Source organism: Lynx rufus, unplaced genomic scaffold (genome assembly GCF_022079265.1).
Source record: "Lynx rufus isolate CCGP_SWC_20201006 ecotype Redwood Valley unplaced genomic scaffold, mLynRuf1.p SCAF_8, whole genome shotgun sequence".
Lineage (NCBI taxonomy): Eukaryota > Metazoa > Chordata > Mammalia > Carnivora > Felidae > Lynx > Lynx rufus.
The window spans coordinates 82,109,616-82,134,802 of NW_025814896.1; the positions used below are offsets into that span (position 1 = coordinate 82,109,616).

General features: G+C 39.2%; 2 protein-coding genes across 6 annotated transcripts in view; both read right to left on the reverse strand.

Moving 5' to 3' along the window:
• VPS54 (VPS54 subunit of GARP complex) overlaps nucleotides 1-17,817 on the reverse strand; it is a 149,355-nt gene extending 131,538 nt beyond the window's left edge. For 2 of the 4 annotated variants that reach the window (XM_047069654.1, XM_047069659.1), the window contains exons 1-2: nucleotides 7,084-8,993; nucleotides 6,370-6,504 (exon numbers count right to left, since the gene is read on the reverse strand). The gene's annotated coding sequence lies outside the window, so the exon portion shown is untranslated. Of the gene's footprint in view, nucleotides 1-6,369; nucleotides 6,505-7,083; nucleotides 8,995-9,948; nucleotides 10,201-17,017 lie in introns of those variants that run through there. The other 2 variants (XM_047069653.1, XR_006960350.1) reach the window with 2 other exon arrangements.
• Nucleotides 17,818-17,916: 99 nt separating this feature from the next.
• PELI1 (pellino E3 ubiquitin protein ligase 1) overlaps nucleotides 17,917-25,187 on the reverse strand; it is a 57,277-nt gene continuing 50,006 nt past the window's right edge. Inside the window, exons 5-7 of one of the 2 annotated variants that reach the window (XM_047069662.1) lie at nucleotides 21,420-21,617; nucleotides 21,135-21,323; nucleotides 17,917-20,353 (exon numbers count right to left, since the gene is read on the reverse strand). In XM_047069662.1, coding sequence (XP_046925618.1) covers nucleotides 19,787-20,353; nucleotides 21,135-21,323; nucleotides 21,420-21,617 — 954 coding nt within the window. In that variant the 3' untranslated portion in view covers nucleotides 17,917-19,786. The remainder of the gene's footprint in view (nucleotides 20,354-21,134; nucleotides 21,324-21,419; nucleotides 21,618-25,187) is intronic. The other variant, XM_047069664.1, reaches the window with a different exon arrangement.

The following is a 25,187-nucleotide window of genomic DNA, read 5'->3' on the forward strand; positions in this document are numbered from 1 at the left end:
TGAAAATCACTCTCTTAGGGCCAAAGGCTGTCAATCGCTCTGCAGATTCTAACTTCCACTTCCTAGACTATCCCTTTGATTTTCATTATACCCCAGCAGTCCTTTGTAAGTAGTCTCTTTGAAAAGCAACTCTTGTCAAATTATCCTAATTTAAGTGTGCCATCTGTTTCCTGCTGGGACCCTAACTGGAAAAAAATCCATCAAAATTCACATTGCATAGCAACACCCAAAGTCTAAAAAACCCATTTTCTCAGATTAACTCACATCATAAAACTCACTCTTAGATAACTTGCCCCACAATATTATCATCCAGAGTAGTTCAACAACTACTATACTGCATTGGGTCCATTCTATGTTCAGAAAAGCCAGACTTGGTACTTCAGTCTCCTCCCATGCCTGTCTTCCTATTTCTTTTAGACTCTCTTACTGGTAATCTCTCCCAGGGAAAGGAACATGGATCTAATTAGTGTCAATAACTTCATGAATCAGTCTACTGTATTTCCAGGAATATATGTATTTTGAAAGAGAACTCCAGGATAAAAACAGAAGCCCTACAGGTAGAAATTTCAGACTCTGTAACATTAGGGTGGGAGAAGGATGTTTGACTTCATCTACTCTGACCAAGATGAGACCTAATTTTCTTCCGTCTTTGTTCTAACACATGTCAACTAGAGCAGAATTTTGAAGTCCCTGCTTCAGGTTCTTTGCAGCTATTCAAGACGTTCCAGTATATCAGTTTTTCAAAATTTGCAGCATATATCAAGGAGAGCCTAGTTTTCAGTTTTGCAAGTACAAGGAATACCTAAAGATTGTTGGTAATTGTTTCATAGTGTGCCAGAAAAATCATTCATGTTGTCTCTCTTTCTACATCTTGCCTCTGATCAGCCCGGCCTCTTCAGCCATACTTAAAATGAAAGAAATCAAGTAAACAACTTTTAGCAATCAGGGGACCCTAAAATAGCAGGCAGCCCACAGCAGGTTAAGCACACACTAACACACATGCAATCATTCAAATTTTGTACCTGGCAAATAAGGCTGACAATTTATACTTTGATCTGACTTGATTATTTGGAAAAGCTGCGTTTCTGTGGCATAAATATAGATGCCAGTTCTGTCTTGCAGCCAAGTTTCTCACTAGAAAGCCACATTAATCTTATGATTCCCTTGCAAAGAAACTAATAGAATTGGATGATTTCTTCTAGTTTTCTTGTTTCTCTTTTAAGTTTATTTGTTTATTTTGAGAGGGAGAGATAGAGCAGGACAGGGGCAGAGAGAGAGGGAAAGAGGGAATCCCAAGTAGGCTCTGCACTGTCAGCGGAGAGCCTGATGCGAGGCTCAAACCCACGAATCGCGAGATCATGACCTGATCCTAAGTCAGATGCTTAACCGAACGAGACACCTAGGTGCCCCTGGATGATTTCTTCCAAATGGTAAACTAATAAAAGGTATCTACTAGTGTTTGTGGAGTTGAAGTATTGTCTTCCTTCTTTTCCCATCTGATTGAAATTAGTTGGTTTCAGTCCACAAATATTTACTGAGTGTTCACTATGTGCCAGGCACTATTTATTGAACAAAATAACAGTGCTAAAGAAGGCAAACTAAGTCCCTGTCCATGGTGGTTGCATTCCAAGTGAGGGGGAGATAGGTAATAAACATACAATTTCCACACTAAGTGCTGTGAAGAAGATAAAATAGGGTAATATGACAGATGGGACCTGAGCTGTGATGTAGTTACTTGGTGACATCTAGGTTGAGACCTAAAGGCTGAGAAGGGGGCAGCAGTGGGGCCATCTAGGGAGAAGATCTGCTAGCAAATAAATAGTGAGTGCAAAGGATCTGGGGTAGAAATGAACCTGGTGTGTTTGAGGGCAGAGAGATGGACAGTGTGGCTGGAGCAGAGTAAGAGGGACGGCTTGGAAAGGCATGAGGCGATGGGGCTGAAGAGGGAGGCACAGCCGGGTCAAAGACTGAAGGGAAACTACTGGAGGATTTAAAGCAGGGAAGGTGGCAAGTGACATAAGCTAATTTATAGTTTAAAAAGATAAGTCTGCTGCTTTGTGGAGAATGGACTGTGTAGGAGGTCAAACATAGAAGTGGGCAGACAAGGGCAGGGAGGAGACAATGGCAGATGCTGGCAGCTTGGCCTAGGCTTTCAGCAAAGAGGACACGCTGGCCCATACAGTGTTCTTGTGAAAATTAGAAAGTCTCCCCTTCCCTTTATTGGCCCTGAATATCAGGTGGATGAAACGTGGGGTGTGGAGAAGAGAGGAGCCCCGATGATTCAGGTTTGCCCATGCATAACTGGGCGGACAGTGGTGGAATCAGTAGTTCAGTTTTGGTCATGTTCACTCACAGGACCCTGAAGTGGGTGTACTCATTTCACAAAATGCAAACTTAGTAGCATTGACCACACTGACATTGGTCTCGCTTCGACCAGCACCGGAAACCTTGTGCTGATGTAATGGAAATAGTGTTTGTGAGATATCCAACCAATGTATGTTGGCTTCCCAGTAAACCCTTGTCCCCATGACTTCCCCACCCATTGAGTCAATGGCATGCATTGAGTCACAGGGAGAAAAAAAAACAAAAAAAAACAACAACAAAAAAACAACAGCCAAGAATGGATAACTCATCATTTAGCTTTGAGTTTCAAAGTAGGATTTTTAAAAAAATTTGTAGTAAGACAATAGTTTGAAATCAAGTGCTTTTGATTAGCAAAAGCCAGACTGTGTTGAAAGAAAGAAATATATAATTGCATAACCAATGAGAGCTTGGAGGAGTGCCCCTGAACAGATCATAGATAGTTCCGGGAAGAACACAGGATATGATGTCAGAGATATTTTCCCATGAGAAGAAAATCAAATTTAAGCAGCAGGCAGGAAGTTGGATGATTCAGAGGGTAGAAGCACAGTATTGCCCAGGCGAGTAGGGGTCCTCAAGCAGAAGAGTATGTACCCTGCTTTCCATTTGGAACGTGGCCAACTGCACAGAAGTGAAAATGCTATGGTTAAGCGACAAAAGGCCTTGAGATAGTGCTTCCAGGTCCTAGTGGCCTGTTGTGTTTTCTGTAGGAAAGAGTGACGAAGGCTAACAGGATGAATGGGCTTCAGGAGGCCTGGCTTTGGACAAAGAAGGTGCAAGCGTCTTTACCCCTGAGGGCTGTGGCGGGGACTGTGGCTGTCAGTAGCTAGAATCAATGTAGGCTTAAAGCCTGGAGAGAAAAATTTCCTCACCAAAGGAAGCCAGGAAGGCCTGGATACTGGCAGACAGACTTTCCCTGCACCTTTCCTGCGGCCTCCATTCTACCTGGGGAGGGGAAAAGAGAACCCTCAGATGAAGCACAAACCCTGAAAGACTGAGTGGTTTTCCAAGGGGGGCTGTTTTAAACATAAAGAAACTGAGATATCCTTAACTGGCAACAGCAAGTGCTTTCCACCTATACCAGGAATGGGGGCTTTTCAGCAAGAAGTCATTATAGACAATAAAGTGTTTTGTTTTGTTGGGGTATCTGATTTTTAGTGCATACATTTCAAGATTGCTACATTAGGAAAGTTTGTATCTTTACTGAAGAAGCAAACTCAGCTTGATATACCTCAGCCTATAATGGGTAGATGGGGGAAAAAGGAAAGAAGGCAGGGGTTGACTGTCAACATCGGTTGCCTCCAGGAAAGGTAACTGGGGGACAGAGAAGGGAGAAAGACACATTTTTTACTGTAGACCTTTTATACCTTTTGCATTTTTACAAGGCATAAGCACTGACTTTCAAAAAATAAATTAAAGTGGGATAAAGAGAAGTTTCTGAAATGAAAAAAAAATGCAGGGGAGCCTGACTGGCTCAGTTGGAAGAGCATGCAACTCTTGATCTCTGGGTTGTGAGTTAGAGCCCTGTGTTGAGTGCAGAGATTACTTAAAAAAAATTTTTTTTTTAAGTTTATTTATTTATTTCAAGAGAGACAGAGAGAGTGAACGGGGAGGGGCAGAGAGGGAGAGAGATATCTCCAGCAGGCTCCATGCTGTCAGCACAGAGCCCGACATGGGGCTCAAACACACAAACCCCAAGACCATGACCCAAGCTGAAACCAAGAGTTAGACCCTTAACAGACCGAGTCACCCAGGCGCCCTGAGATTACTTAAATATAGACTTAAAAAAAATGCAGATGCACAGAATCTGACAGTGAATGCTTGACAATTAACATTTAATATTTTTTATCTCGCCAGGAATCTTCTCTGTTCACTTGCACTGCTGTTGGTTTTGTAAGCTGTCTACCTTACCTCTCCAGCTAGCCTATGCCATCTTTGCTTTGTACCCCAAACACACACCATACATCCTGGAGGTAGGCCATCACTAATAAAGGGGAACACAATCCTACTGACCCAGTCTTGCCTGTCATCCTGGAATGAGGCATGGAAAGGGTTGAGGAGGGGTATTTGTCCCATTCTGGACATTTCTACCCCTTTGGCATCAAAGAGCAATGGAGAAATGATGCAAAGAACTTGGGCTCTGGAGTCAAACTCTCCAGGAGTTAGCTCTGCCAGCTTTGGTTTCTTGGGTAAGTCTCGATTTTCTTCTTCCATACAGTGGAGTTAATGCAAACCTCATTGGGCTATCCTAACACAATGCTAGAACCGTTCTGATTACTCCCAAACCCCAGTCCAAGAGAACAGAGGCTCATTTTTGAAAAATCTTGCATCTAACTAGACTCTGCATACCTCTTCTCCCCATTTATCTTGGTTTTTACCCAAAACATAGACCCCTCCATTCATCTGTCATATCCCTTCCTCTCATTTACATCCTTCCTGTACTTTTACTCCCTTGACCCAATCTTCCTCTGCTTCTCTCTCTTATTAATGTTTTAATTTGCAAGTAACAGGCACCTTAAGTCTAACTGGTTTAAACATTAAGGGCGTTTATTGGCTCAAGTACCTGAAAATTCATCAGTACCTCAAAATTCAGGGGACTTGGGGTTGGTTGCAGTTCAGTTCCCAAGGACTCTATTTCCTTCTGTCTCCTCCACTGGGTCCCCTACTGGTTATAGGCAGAATGTTAGCAGCAATTGGGCCCACATACCTCCTCATTATGTCCCTTTGGGGGAGGGTGGGGGGACTGAAAGGGAGTAAGTCTCTAACCATCAAATAACAATCCTGACTTTGTATTAATTGGAACAGCATGAGCCAATCGTGGTGACAATGTGTGTGAATTGTCATGTGCCAATTCAGTCAGCTCTAGATTATACTAAACTGTCCACCCCTGAGCCAATCACAGTGGCAAGGGAGCTGGGATCGCCATGATTAATTTAGACCAGTGGTTCTCAACTGTGAACAGTATTGGAAATGTTATGTTTGGAAATGTTACAACTAGGGGTGCCACTGACTTCCTACCCCCATTCTATTGTACCTACCTTGATAAACCCTATTAGTATCTCCTATGGTCTGGGCTCAAGCTTTAAAAAAAATTTTTTTTTTCAACGTTTATTTATTTTTGGGACAGAGAGAGACAGAGCATGAACGGGGGAGGGGCAGAGAGAGAGGGAGACACAGAATCGGAAACATGTTCCAGGCTCTGAGCCATCAGCCCAGAGCCCGACGCGGGGCTCGAACTCACGGACCGCGAGATCGTGACCTGGCTGAAGTCGGACGCTTAACCGACTGCGCCACCCAGGCGCCCCAAGCTTTTAATTTAAAATATAAACTGGGCACAGAGCCATCCATAATAAAGACTATTTGCCATTGGGATGCCTGGGTGGCTCAGTTGGTTAAGCATCCAACTTTGGCAGTTTGTGAGTTTGAGCCCTGACAGTACAGAGCCTGCTTGGGATTCTCTCTCTCTCTCTCTCTCTCTCTCTTTTCCTGACCCTCTCCCACTGGCAGTCTCTCTGTGTCTCAAAATAAATAAATAAACTTAAAAAAACAGGTTAACAAAACACAAAAAAAAGACTACTTGCCAGCATTCCTTGCACTAGATGTTCCATGTTCTATGGTCAATGGATTTAAGTATTAATAGCACATGGTCTTCTCCTGATCCTTCCTTCCTTCTGCTGAATAGAATGTGAACAAAAATGATGGGGTTGGGGAAACTGCTAGACCAGGATGTGGAAGACAAATCCTGAGGACAGTAAACAAGGAGCTAGAAAGACTCTTGATTCTTGACACCTTGGCCCTATTCTACTTGGAGTTTACGTAAGAGAGCAATCAACCTTTTTCACATTTACTGTTATTTGGACTTTTCTTGCAACCAAATATAACTAATATAGCAAAGTTGGATCATTCTAACTTCCTCCCCATACCAATACTGGGGGCTCTAAATGCTGGTGGTCAAATTACATGACTAAGCAGATCAGCGCCTATATCTAGTACATTCTCCAACCTCACCTGGGCCCTCAGTGCTGCTTAGCGGTGTCTCCAATTCTTTCCAGTAGCCACTTCAAACCTCCTTCATGCTCCTCGAACTTTTCTCTCTTCCTTCTTCCATTTCCCTTTCAATTGCTTGAAATGAATAGTTGACCTCTGCTTATTTCAGAGAGAAAATACAAAAAACCATTAGATAGGAACTTCCCCCCTCAATCCTCCCCCTCCAAGATTACTCATATCTATGCCCATTCCCCCTCCCCCTTTCCTCCAGTTACAATGAAATTAGCTTCTGAAGGCTAATTCCTCCCCTGTGCTAGGGATCCAATCTCTTCCATCCCACTCAGGAACTACCCTCTCTCCATCATCTTCCTCCCCTATTCCACTGGCTCCTTCCTTTCAGTTTTCAAGTACCTCAAGTAGTTCTCATCTGCAAAATAAACATACAAAAACTTTCCTTCAACCTTACATCCCTGTCCAGTTTTCTCATCTTCCCTCTCTCTTCCCCCTCTACTCCCTTCCTTCACATCTCTCCTTTCTCTCTCCCTTCCCAACTCCTTCTCTCCTTAGCCAAACTACTTGACTTTACTAGGTCTCCACTTCTTCACCCCTCAGGATCTTCTCAAACCTCCAGGGCATGGTTTCTGCTCCCACTACTCCATGAAAATGCTGTTTTCAAGGTCACCAACACCTTCCTTATGGCCAAATCCAATGGTTATTTCTCAGTCCCCTACTTACTTTGCTCCTTAGTAATGTGACTCTGTGGACACTTCTCCTTAATGCACTCTCTTGCCTTCCATATCATTCATTTCTTCTGGCTTTGTCTTTTTTTCCTCTGACATCTCTTTCTCAGTCTTTGTTATGTGTTTCCTTACTTTTACCCTACCCCTTAAAGGTTAATCTTTCTGTCCAGGTCATATATTCCTAGGAAGTTTCATTCACTTATAGGACTCAGGCTGGTGATCCCCAAATCTTCATTACTATCTCCAAGGTGGATCTCATTTTGGGGCTTCAGAGTCCTGCATTCAACAACCAACAGAATAGCATCATGGATCTCTTATAGGGATCTCAAACTACATTCATCCCCCATCCCTAAACCTGCTCTTCTGTTATTCCAATATGGTAAATGAACAACCATCCATCTTGTTGCCCAAGACAGTCATGGGTCCTCTTTAATCAATCATAAAGTCTTGCCAAGTTTACTCTTAAATATGTTTCAGATCCATCCACTTCTCTCCATTCTCACAGCTACTTCCCTCACGCAGTTCCTCACCATCTCTCACATCGGCTATTCTAAAACTTTCACTCTGCCTCCAGTCTTGCACACCCATTCTCCACGGTACGGCTGAGTGATGTTTCAAAAGTGCAGATCTGATCTTGGCATTCCCTGATTCCCAATGGCCATTAGGATAAAGTCCAACACCTCGGTTTTTCTTACAAAAGCTGTCTGATATGGCTCCAGCCTGTGTCTTTGGCCTCTTCTCTTGCTGTTCCCCTCCTCTTATTTTCCACTCAGCCACATTCAACTTCAGTTCCTCAAACTATCTGCTACTCTGTATTGGTGCTGAGCCTCTGCACAAGCAGAGCTGTTCCCTCTGCTGGGAATCCTACTCCTGCTGCCCTAACCTGCCACTCTCCCTCATCCTTGACTACCCTTCCCTCCTTTCAGGTCCCTGATTGATATCACTTTCACCTAGAGAGTCTTCTTTGACCTCCCAAGTTTCGTTCAGTGCTCCTCCTATGTGCTGCTCTCTACCAATCACAAAGATTGACACCTTTATTTCTGTCATAGCACTTACACATCATATTGTAATTGCTTATTTACCCATTTCCTTTTACTAGATTTTCAACATTGTGAGGGTAAGGACCATGTCTTTTCACTTATCTTTGTATCCCAGTGTTTCTCACTTACTAGATGCTCAATATATTTTTAGTGAATACATGAACCCAAAGTAGGCATTTGGTATTCAATACATGTTTCCCTTTCCCAGTGGCTAAACACGTCTGACTAGTCAGGCAATTAAGAGATATTCAATGAAACAATTCTCATGGTGAGTGAAAAGAAAGAATCTCTCTTTTCAGACATTATTTAATGTTTTTTTCCTTAATCACTAAAGTTTAACAAAGCTCTTTAAATTGTGATGCTTATGGAGAGAAAAAGATCAAATTAAGATCTGCTCTTGCTTTCCAATTAAGTTGTCAACAGGCTTCCTTCTCTGAGGCTTCCCCAGGAGTCCCACAGGACGAGGAGAGAGAAAAGGTGTATCAGAACTGTCAGCAAAGATCCTTATTACTTTCCTACTCTGTTCAGGAGTGGAGTTCCTCTCTCCTATCTTGTGACCTCAAGGTTGCTGGAAAATTAAAAATAGCTCTTTATCATTCATGAAGGATGAAGGGTCCACTTCTGTTCAAACATTCAAAGAATATTTAACTGAATGCTGACTATATGCAAGGCATCCTCTTATTTGTCACAATCTTAGGTTTTATGAGGGATCAAACTTTTTTCTCCTGTGAGTATTTTACTTTCTTATAGACCTCCTTTCAAGAGGGAGCCCTTTATTCTATTACCAAAGTCCCCCTAGCCTTTAAGAAGGCGTCTGACTTTGGCTCGGGTCATGATCTCGCGGTCGGTGAGTTTGACCCCCACATTGGGCTCTATGCTGATAGCTCGGAGCCTGGACCCTGCTTCAGATTCTGTGTCTCCCTTTCTCTGCTCCTCCCCCACTCATGCTCTGTCACTCTCTCTCTCTCTCTCTGTCAAAAATAAATAAACTTTAAAAAAAAAAAAGCAGAATGAAGTCAGAGAAATAGTTTCAGTCTAGGTCATCCAAGTCCAAGCCACATTAAGACTTAAGACACTAAAAAGAATTTCGCCCTGAGCTGTTTTTGTAATCATATTGATCATGATGCATTGCACTACTTATACTCTGATTCAGTTATTCCCGATGGCCCCTAACTTAAAATGGTCTGACTTAACATTTTGATTTTATGATAGGTCGAAAGCGACACACATTCAGTAGAAACTGTACTTTAAATTTTAAGTTTGGATCTTTTCCCAGGCTAGTGATAGGCAGTTCGATCCTCTCTCGCGATGCCGGGTAGCGGCATCAAGCCACAGTTCCTAGTCAGCCATGCGATCAGGAGGGTAAACCGCCGATACACTTACAGTCATTCTGTACCCATACAACCATCTGTTTTTCACGCTCAGTACAGTACTCAATAAATTATGTGAGTTATTGGATACTTTATTATACAATAGGCTTTGTTAGATGATTCTGCCCAACTGTAGACTAATGTAAGTGTTCTGAGCACATTTAAGGTAGTCTAGGCTAAGCTATGATGTTCAGCAGGCTAGGTGTATTAAATGCATTTCCAACTTAAAATGGGTTTATTGGAATGCAACTCCATTGTAAGTCGAGGAAGATCTGTATATATTAGCCCCTGATACAAGTTTGTTGGTCATAAAATGGCTTTTCTCCATGAGAAGATATTTGGTCCAGAAAGGGATCAAATTTTAGAATTATTAATAAGCCAAATCCACTATCTCCAATTCATTTAGAGAACTGATCTCCTGGAATTCCCGGAAAACATGGCATTCATTACCTCATTGGCATCCAGATCAGTTGAGTTGGCTTAGACACAACACCACAAAACAAAAAATAAATGCTGGCATTTTAGAAATGCTGTGTTAGCTGGAAATAAGCCATGCAAATTGAAGCAAATGAAGGAGGGTCTTAAAAGTCACTGTGTTTTTGCCAGCCGGGAAGTTGATGTCAGTGCATAAGATTCCAGTTTGTTTCATCATACCTAGTTCTCCAAATAAAGACTTCTATCACCTTTCCACATAAGGAGAAACTGTAAAAAAAAGCAAAGTCACTAACTAGATTTCCTGGAAGTGTTCTCACTTGTTGCCATGTAAATCATCTCTAGTGGATCCTGGTGGTTACGGGTATACTTGTGAATCAGGACAAGGGTATTTATTTCGGAATCCAGAAGGTTAACTGGTAGCTCATCAAAGTGTCAGCTGATATGAACAATGATAATGGTATATTATCATCATAAAGTTAATGTAATATTCTCAGAGTAAAAATTCAAACTACTACATGTTGTATCAATTCCTTCATTCGTGTCTCTCCCATTTTGTAGTATATTTCATGGGTAAGCAGGCTTAATCCATCATAATGAAGAAATACATAAAAAGGTTAAGATCCACTATTCAAATTCCCAGCATAATAAGCCCATGCAGATCGAAAACATGTTCACACTGTTGTCACAAATCAACATAGAACTAAATTCTGATACAGGCTCATAGGGGTGGCTTCTTGGAACCTGTTAGGGGATTTCTCAAGTTGCATCACTGCCCTGAACTCTGCCCCTCAAACCAGACCCTTTCAGAAGCATTTCAGCTATGAATAACTTAGAACATCCTTCTCATCAGCCACTGATAAAAAAACAAAACAAAACAAAAACACTTAAACTGAAGATAATTTTATAACTTCTTTAAGATTCTTTGGTTTTGTTACATTCCGAAGAGGCTTCTGAGCTCTCCAAATGAAGAGGCCATACATCTACTAATCTGGGGCCATCTGCTCTGACAAGTCTAATTCCACACAAAGGACCAGCACCAAAGCCCTATGGGACTAAGGCGAGGTAGAATGAGTATTAGTTTATTGATGCCAAAGAGTTGGATTATCTTATTCCCATGGGTTAGCAGGTAATGAGATTCCTAACGGCAATAGAGCAAAGGAGTTAAACATAAAAGCATGTTACAAAATTACAGGAAATTCAGTATAATTGGATCCTCTCCAAAGGGGGACTTCTTATCTCAGTATTTTCGAACTCCCCTCACTGAGTCTCTAGTTTATTTACAGTGAATAACTGCTCATTGTTACCTGCTCTGATAAAAAACATCTAAGGACTAGTATCTGAGGCCAGACTGGATTAAGGTTTGGACTCAAGCCTTGTCTGAAGAATTCCTTGTGTTTGTGAAATCCCACCCAGATATTTTCAATGGTCTTTTTGTATTTCTAAAGGAATTAAAACACTTTGGTAAATAAATATGGCCATATTTGAAGTCAGTAGTAATAATGAAACCATGAAAGCACTTTTAAACAAACTCTGGGTTGTAAACTCTCAAACTTTTAAACTCCAATAGCACATGCCAAAGTGGTAAACGTTCTTTTAGTGCTTCTCTGCAAAAGGCCACGTCTCCAGAGCAGTATCTTTGACTTTCATAGCATCACATCACGGCTTCATTTCATAGTTCTATTCGTTACCTCTGTGACTGGATACCAACACCTCGTTCAGGGATTCCTGCTGTCGCTGAGTTCTGAGTAAAATCAACATGTGCCTTCATGCAGTGTGGCTAATATAGAAATTACACTAACGAATGTGTTAGAATTTACACACTCAGGTGAACACTGGTTCTTTGAAAAAGTCACCTTGAGAAGCTATATTCTAAAATTGGAAGCGGCTGTTTGGGGTGTGTGCGTGTGTGTGTGTGTGAGAGAGAGAGAGAGAGAGACAGAGACAGAGAGAGACAGAGAGCTCTAAGAAACTGCCAATCTTTTGATGTTATGATTCCTTCCTATAATTTCCACACCTGGACGTATGGATAATTATGGTTTGGGGGGGGCACAACAAATTCTGTCATCCCCTATCCTTTTTTTAAAAATTTATTTCAAGAGATGGTGAGTAGGGGAGGGGCAGAGAGAGAGAATCCCAAGTGGGCTCTGCGCTGACAGCACAGACCCCTATGTGGGACTTGATCCCACAAAGTGTAAAATCATGACCTGAGCTGAGACCAAGAGCCAGATGCTTAACCGACTGGGCACCCGGGCACTCCTATCATTCCCTACCTATCCCCAATCCCTGTTTACACTCAACTTTGGAAATAATTACTTTAGGGATCCTAACATGTTACCAAGACCCACAGTGGGAAATTCCTCCCACTATACTCTGCACGTGCACCTGAGCCCAGCCCAGCCCAGCCCAGCCCAGCTTTGGGAGCTCTTACCTACTGTAGACCTTGGATAGTCATTTTGTGGGAAATTCCTTCTTTATTCCTTGCACAGCTAGCCCAATTCAACTACTGTCTCTCCACGTAGGGATCTGTCCCTCCTGAAGTCAGGCTTTGGACAACTTTATGGACACTTAGGGTTTGGGTTGCTATTATTATTTGATTATATCATGGATAAAAAAAAAAGATCTTGAGTTGCCTGGCAATATAGTAATTTTAACATTTTAACGAAACATTACAATCACCATTTCAAATAACTCCTTTTCCAAAGGTCATGTGACAAGCCAATTGAAAGCGAGGAGTATTTGAATGTGTTGCATTCTTGCAGAGGTGTGGTATGCAAAACAATTGTGCTTACTTCACAATAAACAGAAAAAGCAAAATAAGAGCCTTGTCATTTGAGTGAACACTCATGTTGGTTGAATGATTCAAGTAGAGTACTAAGGGGCTATTAGTGAAAGTACTGCACAAATCTTTGGTTTTCACTTCCTATTCTTGTGTTTCATTTACAAAGCAGGCAGCCTTCTAGTTGAAAGATTTCTGAAACAGACTATCCTCTAAAATTGGGAATCACTGTTTATATCACAACAAGAGTTGATGTTTTTTACTCTATTGGCACCTTTAATTTAAAAATAAAAACAATTAAAATGCAACATAGTTGTCTCTGCTTCAACAAACAAAACTTGGGAATTTAACCAAATCTTGGTGACTCAAGTTCCTGTGTTAGGATGGACATAGGAAACAGAAGTTCTAGTACCAGATTTATCAGTCGGTAGCCACTTTGTCTGATTAGGCTTTGGTTTCTCAACTGTAACTTGATTGCCAAGATCTCTTCTAGTTTCATAGTCTATATTTTTAATAACAGCTACACAGTAATAAGATACAGTAGAACTTCAGGAAATTCCAAGGCAGACAGACCTTAGTTTTCCCTTTCAATCTTGGATTGCTTTTTGTGCCTTTTGGACCGATGATAGGCTTTCAAGTCTGGATGACATGCTTTGAGGCTATGGTCGATATTCCTTGTCTTTTCTCCAGGAGAATCTTTTTTTGTTCTCTTCTGGCATCATCTATGGGCTTCTTCTTGTTGCCAAGTCACCTACTTATTGTCACTTTTTGCAATGTCTCCATGTCTTCCATTTTTATCTTTTCAGCCAATAACGACACATTTTCTGATCAAATAGCTTCGCAAACTTCATTCTTTTGACTGCTTTTGTTAATGCTCCTACTTACAGAGTGTTTTGGTAGCTTAATGGTTCAGAGTTCTAACAGTTTCCTACAATTACCTAAGAAATAGTTTCTGACAGGCCATGATAGCTCATCCGCTTGGGAAAGAATTCCTTCAGTGTGTTAACGTGGGGAAGCAGCAGACAGGACACCAAAAGCACAGGCAACAAAAGCAAAAATAAACAAGTGGGACTCAAAAGCTTTTGCACAGCAAAGTAAACAACAAAACGAAAAGACAACCTGTGGAATAAGAGAGTTTATTTGTAAACCATATCCGATAAGGACTTAATTTCCAAAATATATAAGAAACTCTTAGAACTCAATAGTAAAAAACCCTAGTAACTCAATTAAAAAATGGCCTAAGGACTCGAATATCTAGTTCTCTGAAGATATACAAATGGCCAACAAGTATATGAAAAATGCTCAATGTCACTAATCATCAGGGAATGCAAATCAAAACCACAATGAGATGTCATTTCACATGTCAGGTTGACTATTTTCAAAATACAAAAGACAACAAAGTGTTGGCAAGGATGTAGAGCAATTGGAACCCTTGCACAGTACTCGTGGGAATGCAAAATGTTGCAGCCCCTACGAAAACAAAAAAAAATTTTTTTAATTCCTCAAGAAATTAAAAATATAACTACCATATTATCCAGCCATCCCATTCATTTCTGGGTAGTTACCCAAGAGAATTGAAATGAGGGTCTTGAGCAAATAATTAGCACTCTCGTGTTCACTGTGGCACTATCCCCTCGGAGCCAAGGCATGGAAACAATCCAAATGCCCAACAGGTGAATTAATAAAAAAAAAAATAGTATATACATACTCTGGAATACAATTCAGCCTTAAAAAAGGAAATTTTGCAATAGGCATTAATATGGATGAACCTTGAGGACATTATGTTAAGTGGAACAAGCCAGTCACAAAAAGACAAATACTTCATGAATCCACCTATATGAAGTGATGCTACTACATCCTGGATGTGAATTTTTCTGGTTGCAGGACTAGAAATGATCATGAGTTTCTGCATCAGTGAATTTGTTGCTACCTTCCAGGCAGCTGCATGGATCTTATAACTAATCATGTTTAACCTGCGAACACCTTTGTGCTAAACTGATTTGTGGCTCACATTTAGCAAGTTTATAGGTCTTCATTAAATCTATTCATGCCACTTCTGGTTCTATCTTATTTTGTTATAATACCAAACCTTTTTTGTTGTTATTCTTTTAAAAAATTTTGCTGATGTTTAATCTTCCTAGTTACAATTTTGGTTTGCTACCTTAAATCATTTTTTAAAAACTGTGCAAGACATAGACTTCAGATCCCATTCAGTGAAAAAGGGGGAAGGAGCAAGACTTCCAAGGTTCAAATTCCAACTCTTGCACTCATGAGCCATATGAACCTGGGGCAAGTTCCTAGATAATGCTGTGCCTGGTTTTTGTTGTGAAAAGGAGACAAGCGTTCCTACCTCACAGGGCTGTTTTGAGCTTTAATTAATATACTTAAAACTGTATTTAGAACAGAGCTTGACACATAACAAATACTCAAATGTTAGCTGTGAGGAATTTATTTTACGCTGTGGTTTAACATACATAGCTGAATTTACAATCTAATGTCAGCCTGAAGACACCAGCATTCGCATCATATCATTTAAGAGAATGTTTGGATTTGGATGTGATGCTTTACAACACTTACTAGAAAAACTCTTATCTTATTTACTCCATTTTCTGCTGACAGTATTATCCAATACAGGCATATTTCTTTAAGGGAAGCTGGACTTAGAGAGAGGTTCAAGAATTCTTTGTTTTCCATCAACACCTGCATATTAAAAAGATTTTAAAAAACCAAACGCAACTTGTGCTTTGCCACCGTCAGAAAGAATTTGAAGCAGCAACATATTAAGATTCAATAAAATAGGACTTTTTTTTTTTTTTTTTAAGGCAAGACCTAAGGAAAAAGATGTACATGAATGAGAAGGGAGAAAAACTGTATTAGGATACACTGGCTAAAGGAAGTTACTGTAGTTGAAAACAGAACTTCATTTCCTCAGAAGGCAGCTGAAACAAAGAGAAACATGAGAGGTGTCCCAACTCTCTATTTCAGTGAAAGGAAGTTTGCCATTAATCAGGAGAAATACTTTTTTGTTTCTAAGGTAGCACAGTGTATATGGAGAACATGGATCATGATGGTTTAAGAACTTTGACAGCACCTTAAAAAAGCAGAGACAGTTTACCTTTGGCAAATAACTTGTCTAACAGGGAGTCTCCATCTAACGTCCGTCCAAGGCTAAGTTCCTGATTCCACAAGCAATGCACCCTCCCCCAAAACTTTTATTTTCATAATCTCCACTTCAAACAGTAATTCTATTCTTCTAGTTGCTCAGGCTAGATGAGCCGAGTCATTGACTCCTCTTCTTTTACAACCCATGTTTGATCTGCCAGCAAATATTGTCAGCTCTGCCTTCAAAATATACTGATTCTGTCCACTTTTCAAACCAGCCCCATTGCCACCACTTTGATCCATGCCACCATTTCTTTCCAGGGTTACTGTGATGGTCTAACTGGTCTCCCCACTATCACTTTGGTCTATTTGCATCTATTAAAATAGAAGTCAGATCATGTCACTTCCTTGCTCAAAATCCTCCTATTGCCCCCGTCTCACTGAGAATAAAAGCCAAGCCTCAGGAGGCCCTTCATGATCTAGTTTCATCCCCACACCCCACTTATCTCTATCACTTTTCCTTTTTGGCCTTTCACACTATATAGCTACACTGGTGTTTTGCTATTACAGAAATATTCCAAGCACACTTTTACTTCAAGATTTTTGCAATTGCTACTTCTTCTGCCCAAATAATCTCCTAGATGTGGCTTTCCCTTGCCTTCCTACTTAATACTGCAAACATTCCACACACATCACATAAAACATTTTGTATCTCCCTTCCCTGCTTTATTTGTCCCTTCAACACTCTTCACTATCTATCATGCTGTATCTTCTATTTTTCTTACTCATTTCTATCTTCCCCATTAAAATATGAGCTCCGTGAAGGCAGGGATTTTTTTCTTGTTAAATCACCCAAAGTTTAGAACAAGGCTTGGTGCATAGTAGATATTCAAATATCTGTTGCAAGAATTCGTGGATAAAACTTGAGGGCATGGACTAAAAGCATACTTACTTCTGAAAGTGGGAGTAGGAGACAGAAAGAATAATGCAGTTCAGTAAGCAGTATTTTGATAATCTCATTTGCTACAGGGTTAATGCTTAGAACATAAACACAAAAGAATGGATCACCCATCTTTTAGCCAGTGGTCTCTAAGGTGGGATACCACAAAATGATCCATCACAATGAGGGGCCAAAGTGTTAAAATTATATTTATCTTATAAATTTAAAGAAATAATGGATGGATTTTCATTGGTGCCCTCACTCACTTGCTCAGTCTATATGTCAGAAGGTCATGCATCACACATGGTTCTTGAGGTATCCTGAGGGAAGAGTAGAGTAGCAGTATTCATGTTAGATGTAATTATAGATTTATTTACATGATTATTTACCCCTATACTATTTTGCATGTTTCAGCATGTTTTTTAAATGATGGAAGTAAGCAATTACAGCTTCAGGAAGATAGCCTGGTAAAAGACTCCTCCTTCTGGATATTTACTCTTTCTTGCTTCATGACCCTAAAATGTTAGATGAAGGGAAATTCCCTATACAAATTAAGGAAGTATTTAGATAATTAGATCACTTTCATAAAAGAGTTAAGCCATAAAGATTACCTTTGGGAGACCTAAATGCAACTTTTTCTCCTTGGCCAGAATACTGACATTCCCTTAATACAACTGAGTAGGTAAAAGTGTTTCATTAGATATAGGCAGAATGACGGAACCAATATTCAAAATGCTTGAACAGAAAAACACCTAATGATTTAAATAGCCTGAGTTTTCAAAACTTGAATTTGATAGAAAATGAATCAGACTTTTCATAGCTGGGAGGAGAAAATTCAGGCACTTTGAGAAGAACGTGGACCTTTCATGGACATCGAGGCACTGTGTAAACAGTCTAGTATTCAACTTGCAAAGAGCCAACTCTCAGCAGGACTTAACTAAAACCTCAATTATTCAACCACTACACAAAGTTCCTTTATTAATAAGTAAGAGATGCTTTCCCAAGAGGACCAGCGATTTAAAGCGTTACATTAAATGCAAATTCTTCACCTATTTAAAGTGAGCATTTTTGAAGTGGGGGAGAGGTAGATTTGTCCACAAGTTTTTGTGTCTGGTTTCCCATTCTCAGTTATGCAATAATGAACTCACAGAGACAAATTCAAGTATCTATTTTGAAAAGTATTTACTTAGTTTGAATAAATTAATTGCAAATAAAAATTAGCTACAATATATAGCCTGAATAGAAATGACTAGAACAAATACAACACAGGACTTGATTTCCTTGCATTAGTCACAAAGCATGTGACTATGTGGAAAACTTCAAAATCAATTATATTTCTTTGAAAAGGGGATAACAGCAGTTACTGATACATCACAACTAGTAAACTTATAATACAAGTTTCCTGACATGCATTTCCTGAGTGAACCCAAATGATCATTTTTAAAAACAAGGAAATTCTGACAAGTTCAATTAAAGTAAAAATAGTTCATGGCTTCTAAGCAACAGGTTTTTTTTTTTTTTTAACTAAAAGAAAATTCAGAACAGCATAGTAATAGTTATGATAAATTAAAGCTATACTACCACATACAAAAATTTGCTAGAGTCAATTAAATATTACACAACTTTCAAACTAAAGGAACACAAATCAGAAGATTAAAAAAAAAAAAAAAAGATCCTGTCTAATCTAAAAGTGTACTGATTTCTACAAGGTCACAAAGGGTCTGATGTAGTGCAACTATCTATGTGTCCCTTGTGGTACATTATGAAAAGGGGAGGGGAGGGAGTGAAGAAACATTTTCTTGCTTCTTGAAGCAAAGACCTCATTGGAATTAGAGAATAAACATACCGTGCAAGTATGTTCCTCTACTCGGCTGTCACTGGCGCTCATCTGCCAACCAAACATTTCCTCGAGTCACACGGTGGCAACTCTCCTTAGAATTCAAAGCCCACACAGTTAAGGCTGGTCTGCTAGGTTAAAAAAAAGGGGGCACTGTTGTCATTCAACCCTTTATCTCTTTCTAGATTTCTTAATGCCTGGGTAAGACCACATACAGAATAATCAATTAGTTAAGCATTTCTTTTTCCAAAAGCAAATCAAGTCACTCTCTTCCTTGTTAATTTATGCTTTTTCTCATGAGAATGATTTTTTTCTAGAAACAGTGAACAGATGAACCACAGTTTATATCTAAAAAATAAACTTGCCAAATGTTGCTGGTACTAAAAACAGATTAGTTATCATGGGAGAAAAATAGATAATCTAGATTAAATTGCATATTCAACGGAGCATATAAAATGTTTCTTAGCATTAAGTTTTCGTTATATACTATACTTGAGAGAGAAACATTAAGAAAAAGAACTTTCCTGATTATATTCAACGTGGTTAAAAACAAACAGCTCTTACACAATAGTAATTAATATGAATTTGGTTTTACAAAGTATTCTAATTTACCAAATTCCATATTTAGAAGGGGGGTGGGGAGAGGCTCTCTTGTCCTTCTTTCTAAGCTTGCAAATCCTTGAGCTATACTCGCTAAACTACCATTCACACCAAGAGTGTGACACCATCGTTACCATGCTACTCTATCAAGAACATTCTAAGATATTTTCTATAATAAAGATAAATAGAAAAAAGTTAATATACACGTTGCTGTATTTTACAATGTTTGCAACAAACTGTAAACTAACATAGTTTGAACCAACAGTACCCTCAGTTATATAAAACAATTTTTCAACACTGAGGATGGGTGATTCAAAAACACTAAAAGGAAGGCAACAAATTAGACTATGTCTTTTTATCCTCAAAATAGATTTTCAAAACTCAGAATTCAGAAGTCTGGTACTTTCAGAAATTCTTTTCTTGAGTTTCCCAGATTTTTTGATCAGAAATTGTTGCTATTTATTATAAATGTTTAAAAAAATTCTTCATCTTAATGCAAATGACCAGAGCAGAGAAACTGTGACATGGACAACAGGTTGGAAAACCCAACTCACTTAGCTTATAAATTTATAATGTAGTCCTGGAGGACAACTGTCTGTTAGTCTAGAGGTCCTTGGAAAATAAGTCTGATGTAGCCTTGTTCACCAGCCAACTGATGTGCACAAAAGGGGCAGGCTGCGTGAAAAGTATGAGTACCATGAGGAAGTGGGATCTGGGACCAATAGGCAGTTGTCTTTTCTGAACACACATGCCCGCATGGGCTGAACGCATGGGTTGGAGGGCCGGCGTCCACATAAAATCCAGCTTCACATCCAAGCCACAGAGGGACATAGGGACCAACAGACCTACACATGGGACATTCACGATCTTTTCCATCACGTTCTTCTTTGTTTCCCCAGTTATGATAGCCATGCACATGGCCGCAGTTTAGATATACCCATGGTTGTTTTTCATCAACAACATCTTTCCTCTTCATACTAGGAAACGCTAGTGTGTTGAACCCGACAGGGCACTGAGGTCGTGCTGCATTGATTTCCTGTCTTAAAGCTTCTAAATGCTTCACTGTAGGAGTGTGGGAAAGGCCTTCTGCAGTACGCCACAGCAATGTTGCACCGCAGAGGTCAATTAACGAGCCATCTTGTAATTGATTGGTTTCAATTTCCACCTAGAGGAAACAAGAATCAAAAAACACATTCACCACTGTGTTTTCAATTTTCACGTGAAAGTTTTGGTCTTACATGCTCCTTACTCAAGAATTGAGATTTCCTATGACTGTTACTAAATAGAAGAAACTCTAATGGTAGTCATGAAAAATGTAAGTTTGAAAACCAAAGGTAAAATATTGAGCAGGAACAGATTTCTTTTCAGCCTTATGGTAAAGACGATAGATGATTAAAACATTCGGCTCATCAGTAAGTCTAATATTTCCAATATATGTCATGATCGAAGAGATATAGATACAAATAGAAAATCACAGTGCTATTTAACTTAGGAAAGCTTAGGTTTTAAAACATATTAACATGATATGAAAGAATAAATTTTTCAAGTGTCTTGATTAAAACATTCAGATATTATCCTCTAGTATAATATTTAGTAGTCCGTGTTTTATAGTCAGACTTGTGTCAGCAAGAGATTTAAGAGTTTTTGGAGGGGCCCTTGGGTGGCTTAGGTGGTTAAGCATCTGACTCTTGATTTCGGCTTAGGTCATGATCTCAAAATTTGTAGAGTCAAGGCCTGTGTCGGGCTCTGCACTGACAACTAGGAGCCTGCTTAGGATTCTCTCTCTCCTTCTCTCTGCCCCTCCCCTGCTCATGCTCTCTCTCTCTCAAAATAAATAAACTTAAAAAAAGAAAAAAGAGTTTTTGTAAATACGTAATACATTCAGTCTAACTCACCTTAGGTACAGTTTACTGTACCTAGGTAAGAAACTACATCTTAATACTTACCATTTTTCCTCTCTGCTGAGCTGATCTGGTTTCCCGCAGGCTGAACACATTTCCACACACTGATATTTCTCTCCATATTCCAGGCTTGGAGTCTTCTGTGAACCCATTGCGTGGATGCATAACAAGAACGCCATTAGTGGTCAAACCATCCATCTGCCCATCTGATGTCTTCCATTTGGCAGCCTTCTCCTAGTAGCAGTAAGAATAGTGAACTTCCATTTATTTGTAAATTGGAAACAGAAGTGGTTATAAAATAACACATCATTTAGGAAAACAGCTTTTTACCCCAAGGAAGATGTTTTTTGATGAGTCAAATCCTGCAGCATAAATCCGTGCTGTAAAGGGGGGATTCCGTTCACATATGATTCTACAGGCAAACCTTGATATAGTGCTTTGCACGGACTGTGTATCAGAATTACTTTGGCTTCCGGGAACAGTGTCAGTTACTACAAAATCAATTGGACTTTCAGTTGACCGACCAATCTAAGGGAAAAAGAAATATCTATAAACCTATTGAAAGGAATACAGTGGAAAATCCATTCAAGAAAGGTACAATAAGATGAAATCATTAAACTTCTAGAATTTCTAAAGCTTAATAAACTTATACTGAACTCTGAGAGCATCTACACCGTAAAAAACTAATCTGTCAAACTTGTTCTGATGTAATAATCATTTAGAGCACAGAAAGAATTAAGTGGGAACTTACCACCCAGAATATATGAAACCCTCAGGGAATGCAGAGCTTCGGATGGCTGAGATTTTAGATGGCTGCAAATTTTAATTTTAACCCCTTTGGATGGAAATATGCCTACCATGTATTACTCTACCTTCTTTACCAGAATGTAGTGAACATACAAGTAAATCTTCTATGATGACTCAAGGACATTAAAGCATAAATACCATTTAAATTAAACTGAAATGCAGTGATGTCTTCAGGTACTATAAAGGTGTACAAGAATGCTGATCCTTATGTTAATGTTAAGAGCTTACACAGGTTTGCTTTGAGGTCTTATGTATACTTTACAGATATTCTTGTGTGTTTTTTGTCAGCTTGTCAGCTATCATTTCTTACTGTTGGGCATACTCATCTCTAGCAGCATGCTCTCCTCTAACCAGTTAACTATTTTTCTGCTATTGGTTGAGAAATCAAAAAAACTAAACCTCAAAGAACAGTATTTCAAAAGGTTCTTGGTAAGATCTTAAAAGAGTCTCCACAGAGCAAAGAAAAGGAATTTCAGCCCATGGCCTGTGTGGCCTTTATTTTATATGCCAGATGTCCTTTTTTATTTTCTTCCTGGTTCTTGGCCATATTTCTGAAAGATAAGGTTCCCAGCTAAGGAGAGTTCTGGTGGGTGGGTCAGCAAATTAAAACATCTTCAGAAGTACCAGCTAGTAAAGAAATTAATTTTCATTTTGAAAGATGAAAGTTGTAAAGGAAATCAGTGGAACAGATGACAGAACTGACAAGTGTCACAGGGTTTTAAAGTAAACATTTAAAAATGATCAGTTCATTCACGGGTTTGTTACAAAGTAGTATCTAAAATTGAGGAAACTGGATACTGAGAAAAAACACTGACCCTCCACAAAGATGACACTTCAGTCATTCTTTGCATAGTTGAGCCTCAAGAATTCCTCATACCTACACACCTTTGGATAAAATACTTTTAGTGTTTTTGTCCTATCATCAACTGTAAGTCATTAGTTTGGATAGTTTTTGAAAGAAATTGGTTGGTTAACAAATGTAAGACTGGATGTCCCTTTTCCTGCTTTTTAAGATAATAATAGCCAAAGAAAATGGTCTCTGACTTTTGAAACTAAAAATATTTCCAAAAATAAAGGCTCTGTTTTTTTTAATGTTTTACTTATTTTTGAGACAGAGAGAGACAGACCATGAATGGGGGAGGGGCAGAGAGAGAGGGAGACACAGAATGCGGAGTAGGCTCCAGGCTCTGAGCTGTCAGCACACAGCCCTACGCGGGGCTCGAACTCACGAACCACAAGATCATGACCTGAGCCAAAGTCGGATGCTCAACCAACTGAGCCACCCAGGCGTCCCAAGGCTCTTTTAGATCCAAAAGATGTAGGCCAGGAAATAGATTGAGGATTGATATTTAGAATCAAGAAATTCAGAAATGGCACTTATTTGGGAGGAGAGATTACTCCAGAAGAGTTGATATTTGATCTGGGACTTGGAGGATATTTAAGACAACAAAGCAATATTGGTAAAGACAGGTAAGAAGGAAGAAATCTCACGAATTTATAAAGAGAAGAAACCTCTGTGATCATGATCAGATTCCAAAATATAATTTTTGTGTGTTAAGATAAATTTTGTAATTCTTTCTCTTTTGAACTGCTACTATGAGCTTTAAAAACATAGATCCCTATCATGTTATTATCTCCCACTCTCATTAAAAACCCCAAAGGTCTCTTACAGGCTATCCAAACTTCTTAGTTTCTTATTTCTATAATAATTAGAAACTGACCTCACAATTTGCTTCCCACCAATCCAGTTTAATTTCCTATCATTGTTATTCACATGAAAAGTATATTCTAGCTACAAGCAGCTTACTTGTCAATCTACCACACTGTGTACTTTGCCATCTCTTTTGTCAGAATGCCTTTCTACTGGCTGGACTGGCAAAATCCTGCTCAACTTGACTAAAAAAAAAAATGAAGGGGGCACCTGGGTGGCTCAGTTGGTTAAGTGTCCGACTTCAGCCTAGGTCATGATCTGACAGTTTGTGGGTTCAAGCCCCACATCGAGCTCTGTGCTGACAGTTCAGAGCCTGAAGCCTGCTTTGGATTCTGTGTCTCCCTCTCTCCCTCTGCCCCTCCCTTGCTCGTGCTGTCTCTCTGTCTCTCTCTTGAAAATAAACAAACAATGAAAAAAAAAAGGCCGGGATAAAAAGGCACTACTATTAAAGTCTTTCCCTCACCCTTCTTCAATCCAATCAGAAGCTTCACATTTAGACTACCAGTGTAGGCTATGAATACAATCAACTTGTAATGTCTCCTTTATTTAACTTCAGTGTCCACCAATGCAGAGTTGGAGTTTGTATAGCTAATGAATTGAACAATAAATTATCTTGTTCAGTTTGGAAGCAATCCTAGAATGTGTATACAACCAGTTTCTCAAAGACTGGCTAATTTATCAGGGTGGTTTCTGATGTATCTCCATTTTTTTGATATAGAAATGTTTGGATTTTCCATACACATAATGCTTGTAGAAGGAGCATCATATCTATTATATTGGGAAAAACTCTCCATTCCTTTTTGAAAAGGAGAAAACCAAAAATGGCGCAACTTATTTAAGGACCTTCATAAGATGGTAAAGACACTGTTCCATAATTCAGAATGCCTGGTTTAATCCCAATTTTGCCCCCACCTAACTTTGTAACATTGAATTCACAAGATTTCAGTAACTTTATTGACAAAAAATAAGGGATAAACAAATAAATTTAAGGTATTATCTAAAACTAAAATTCTGGGGTCAAACATCTAGATAGCATCTTGATTCTTAAAAAAGTTAATTAGGCACATTCATTTTAACTGGCTATCAGTGAAAAAAAATGTGGAAATCATCCTAAAGCTTGTGTTAGGTTCTCATTAAGATCCCAACCTTCATCTTCATTAAGGGTGTTATTTATTTTAAATTTTTTTGGGAAAAGCAAGAAAGACATAAACATACAACCATATTCTAATATTAACTACAGAGACACTATTCTAGAAATTTCAGTATTCTATTAGAAGGGCAGTGAGTGACTTCAGAGAAATATTTTGTTACTGGTTATAATTAAAGACATCCCAGGCCTTTCCAATTCAATCTTGTAAATAAAGAAAAACTGCAAAGTCACTGGGACAGTAATTATAAGAGCAACATTATCAGGTACTAGTAATGTCCTATTTGTTTCCGAAAAACCCAGGGCTTTACAAAACCAAATAAAGGAGAAGACCATGATTTTAGTTTTCATCTTTCGGTTTGACTGTTCTATCATATATCAAGTTTACCAATGTACCAATCAGCACTGGATTGGTACAAAAATGAGAGAAAAA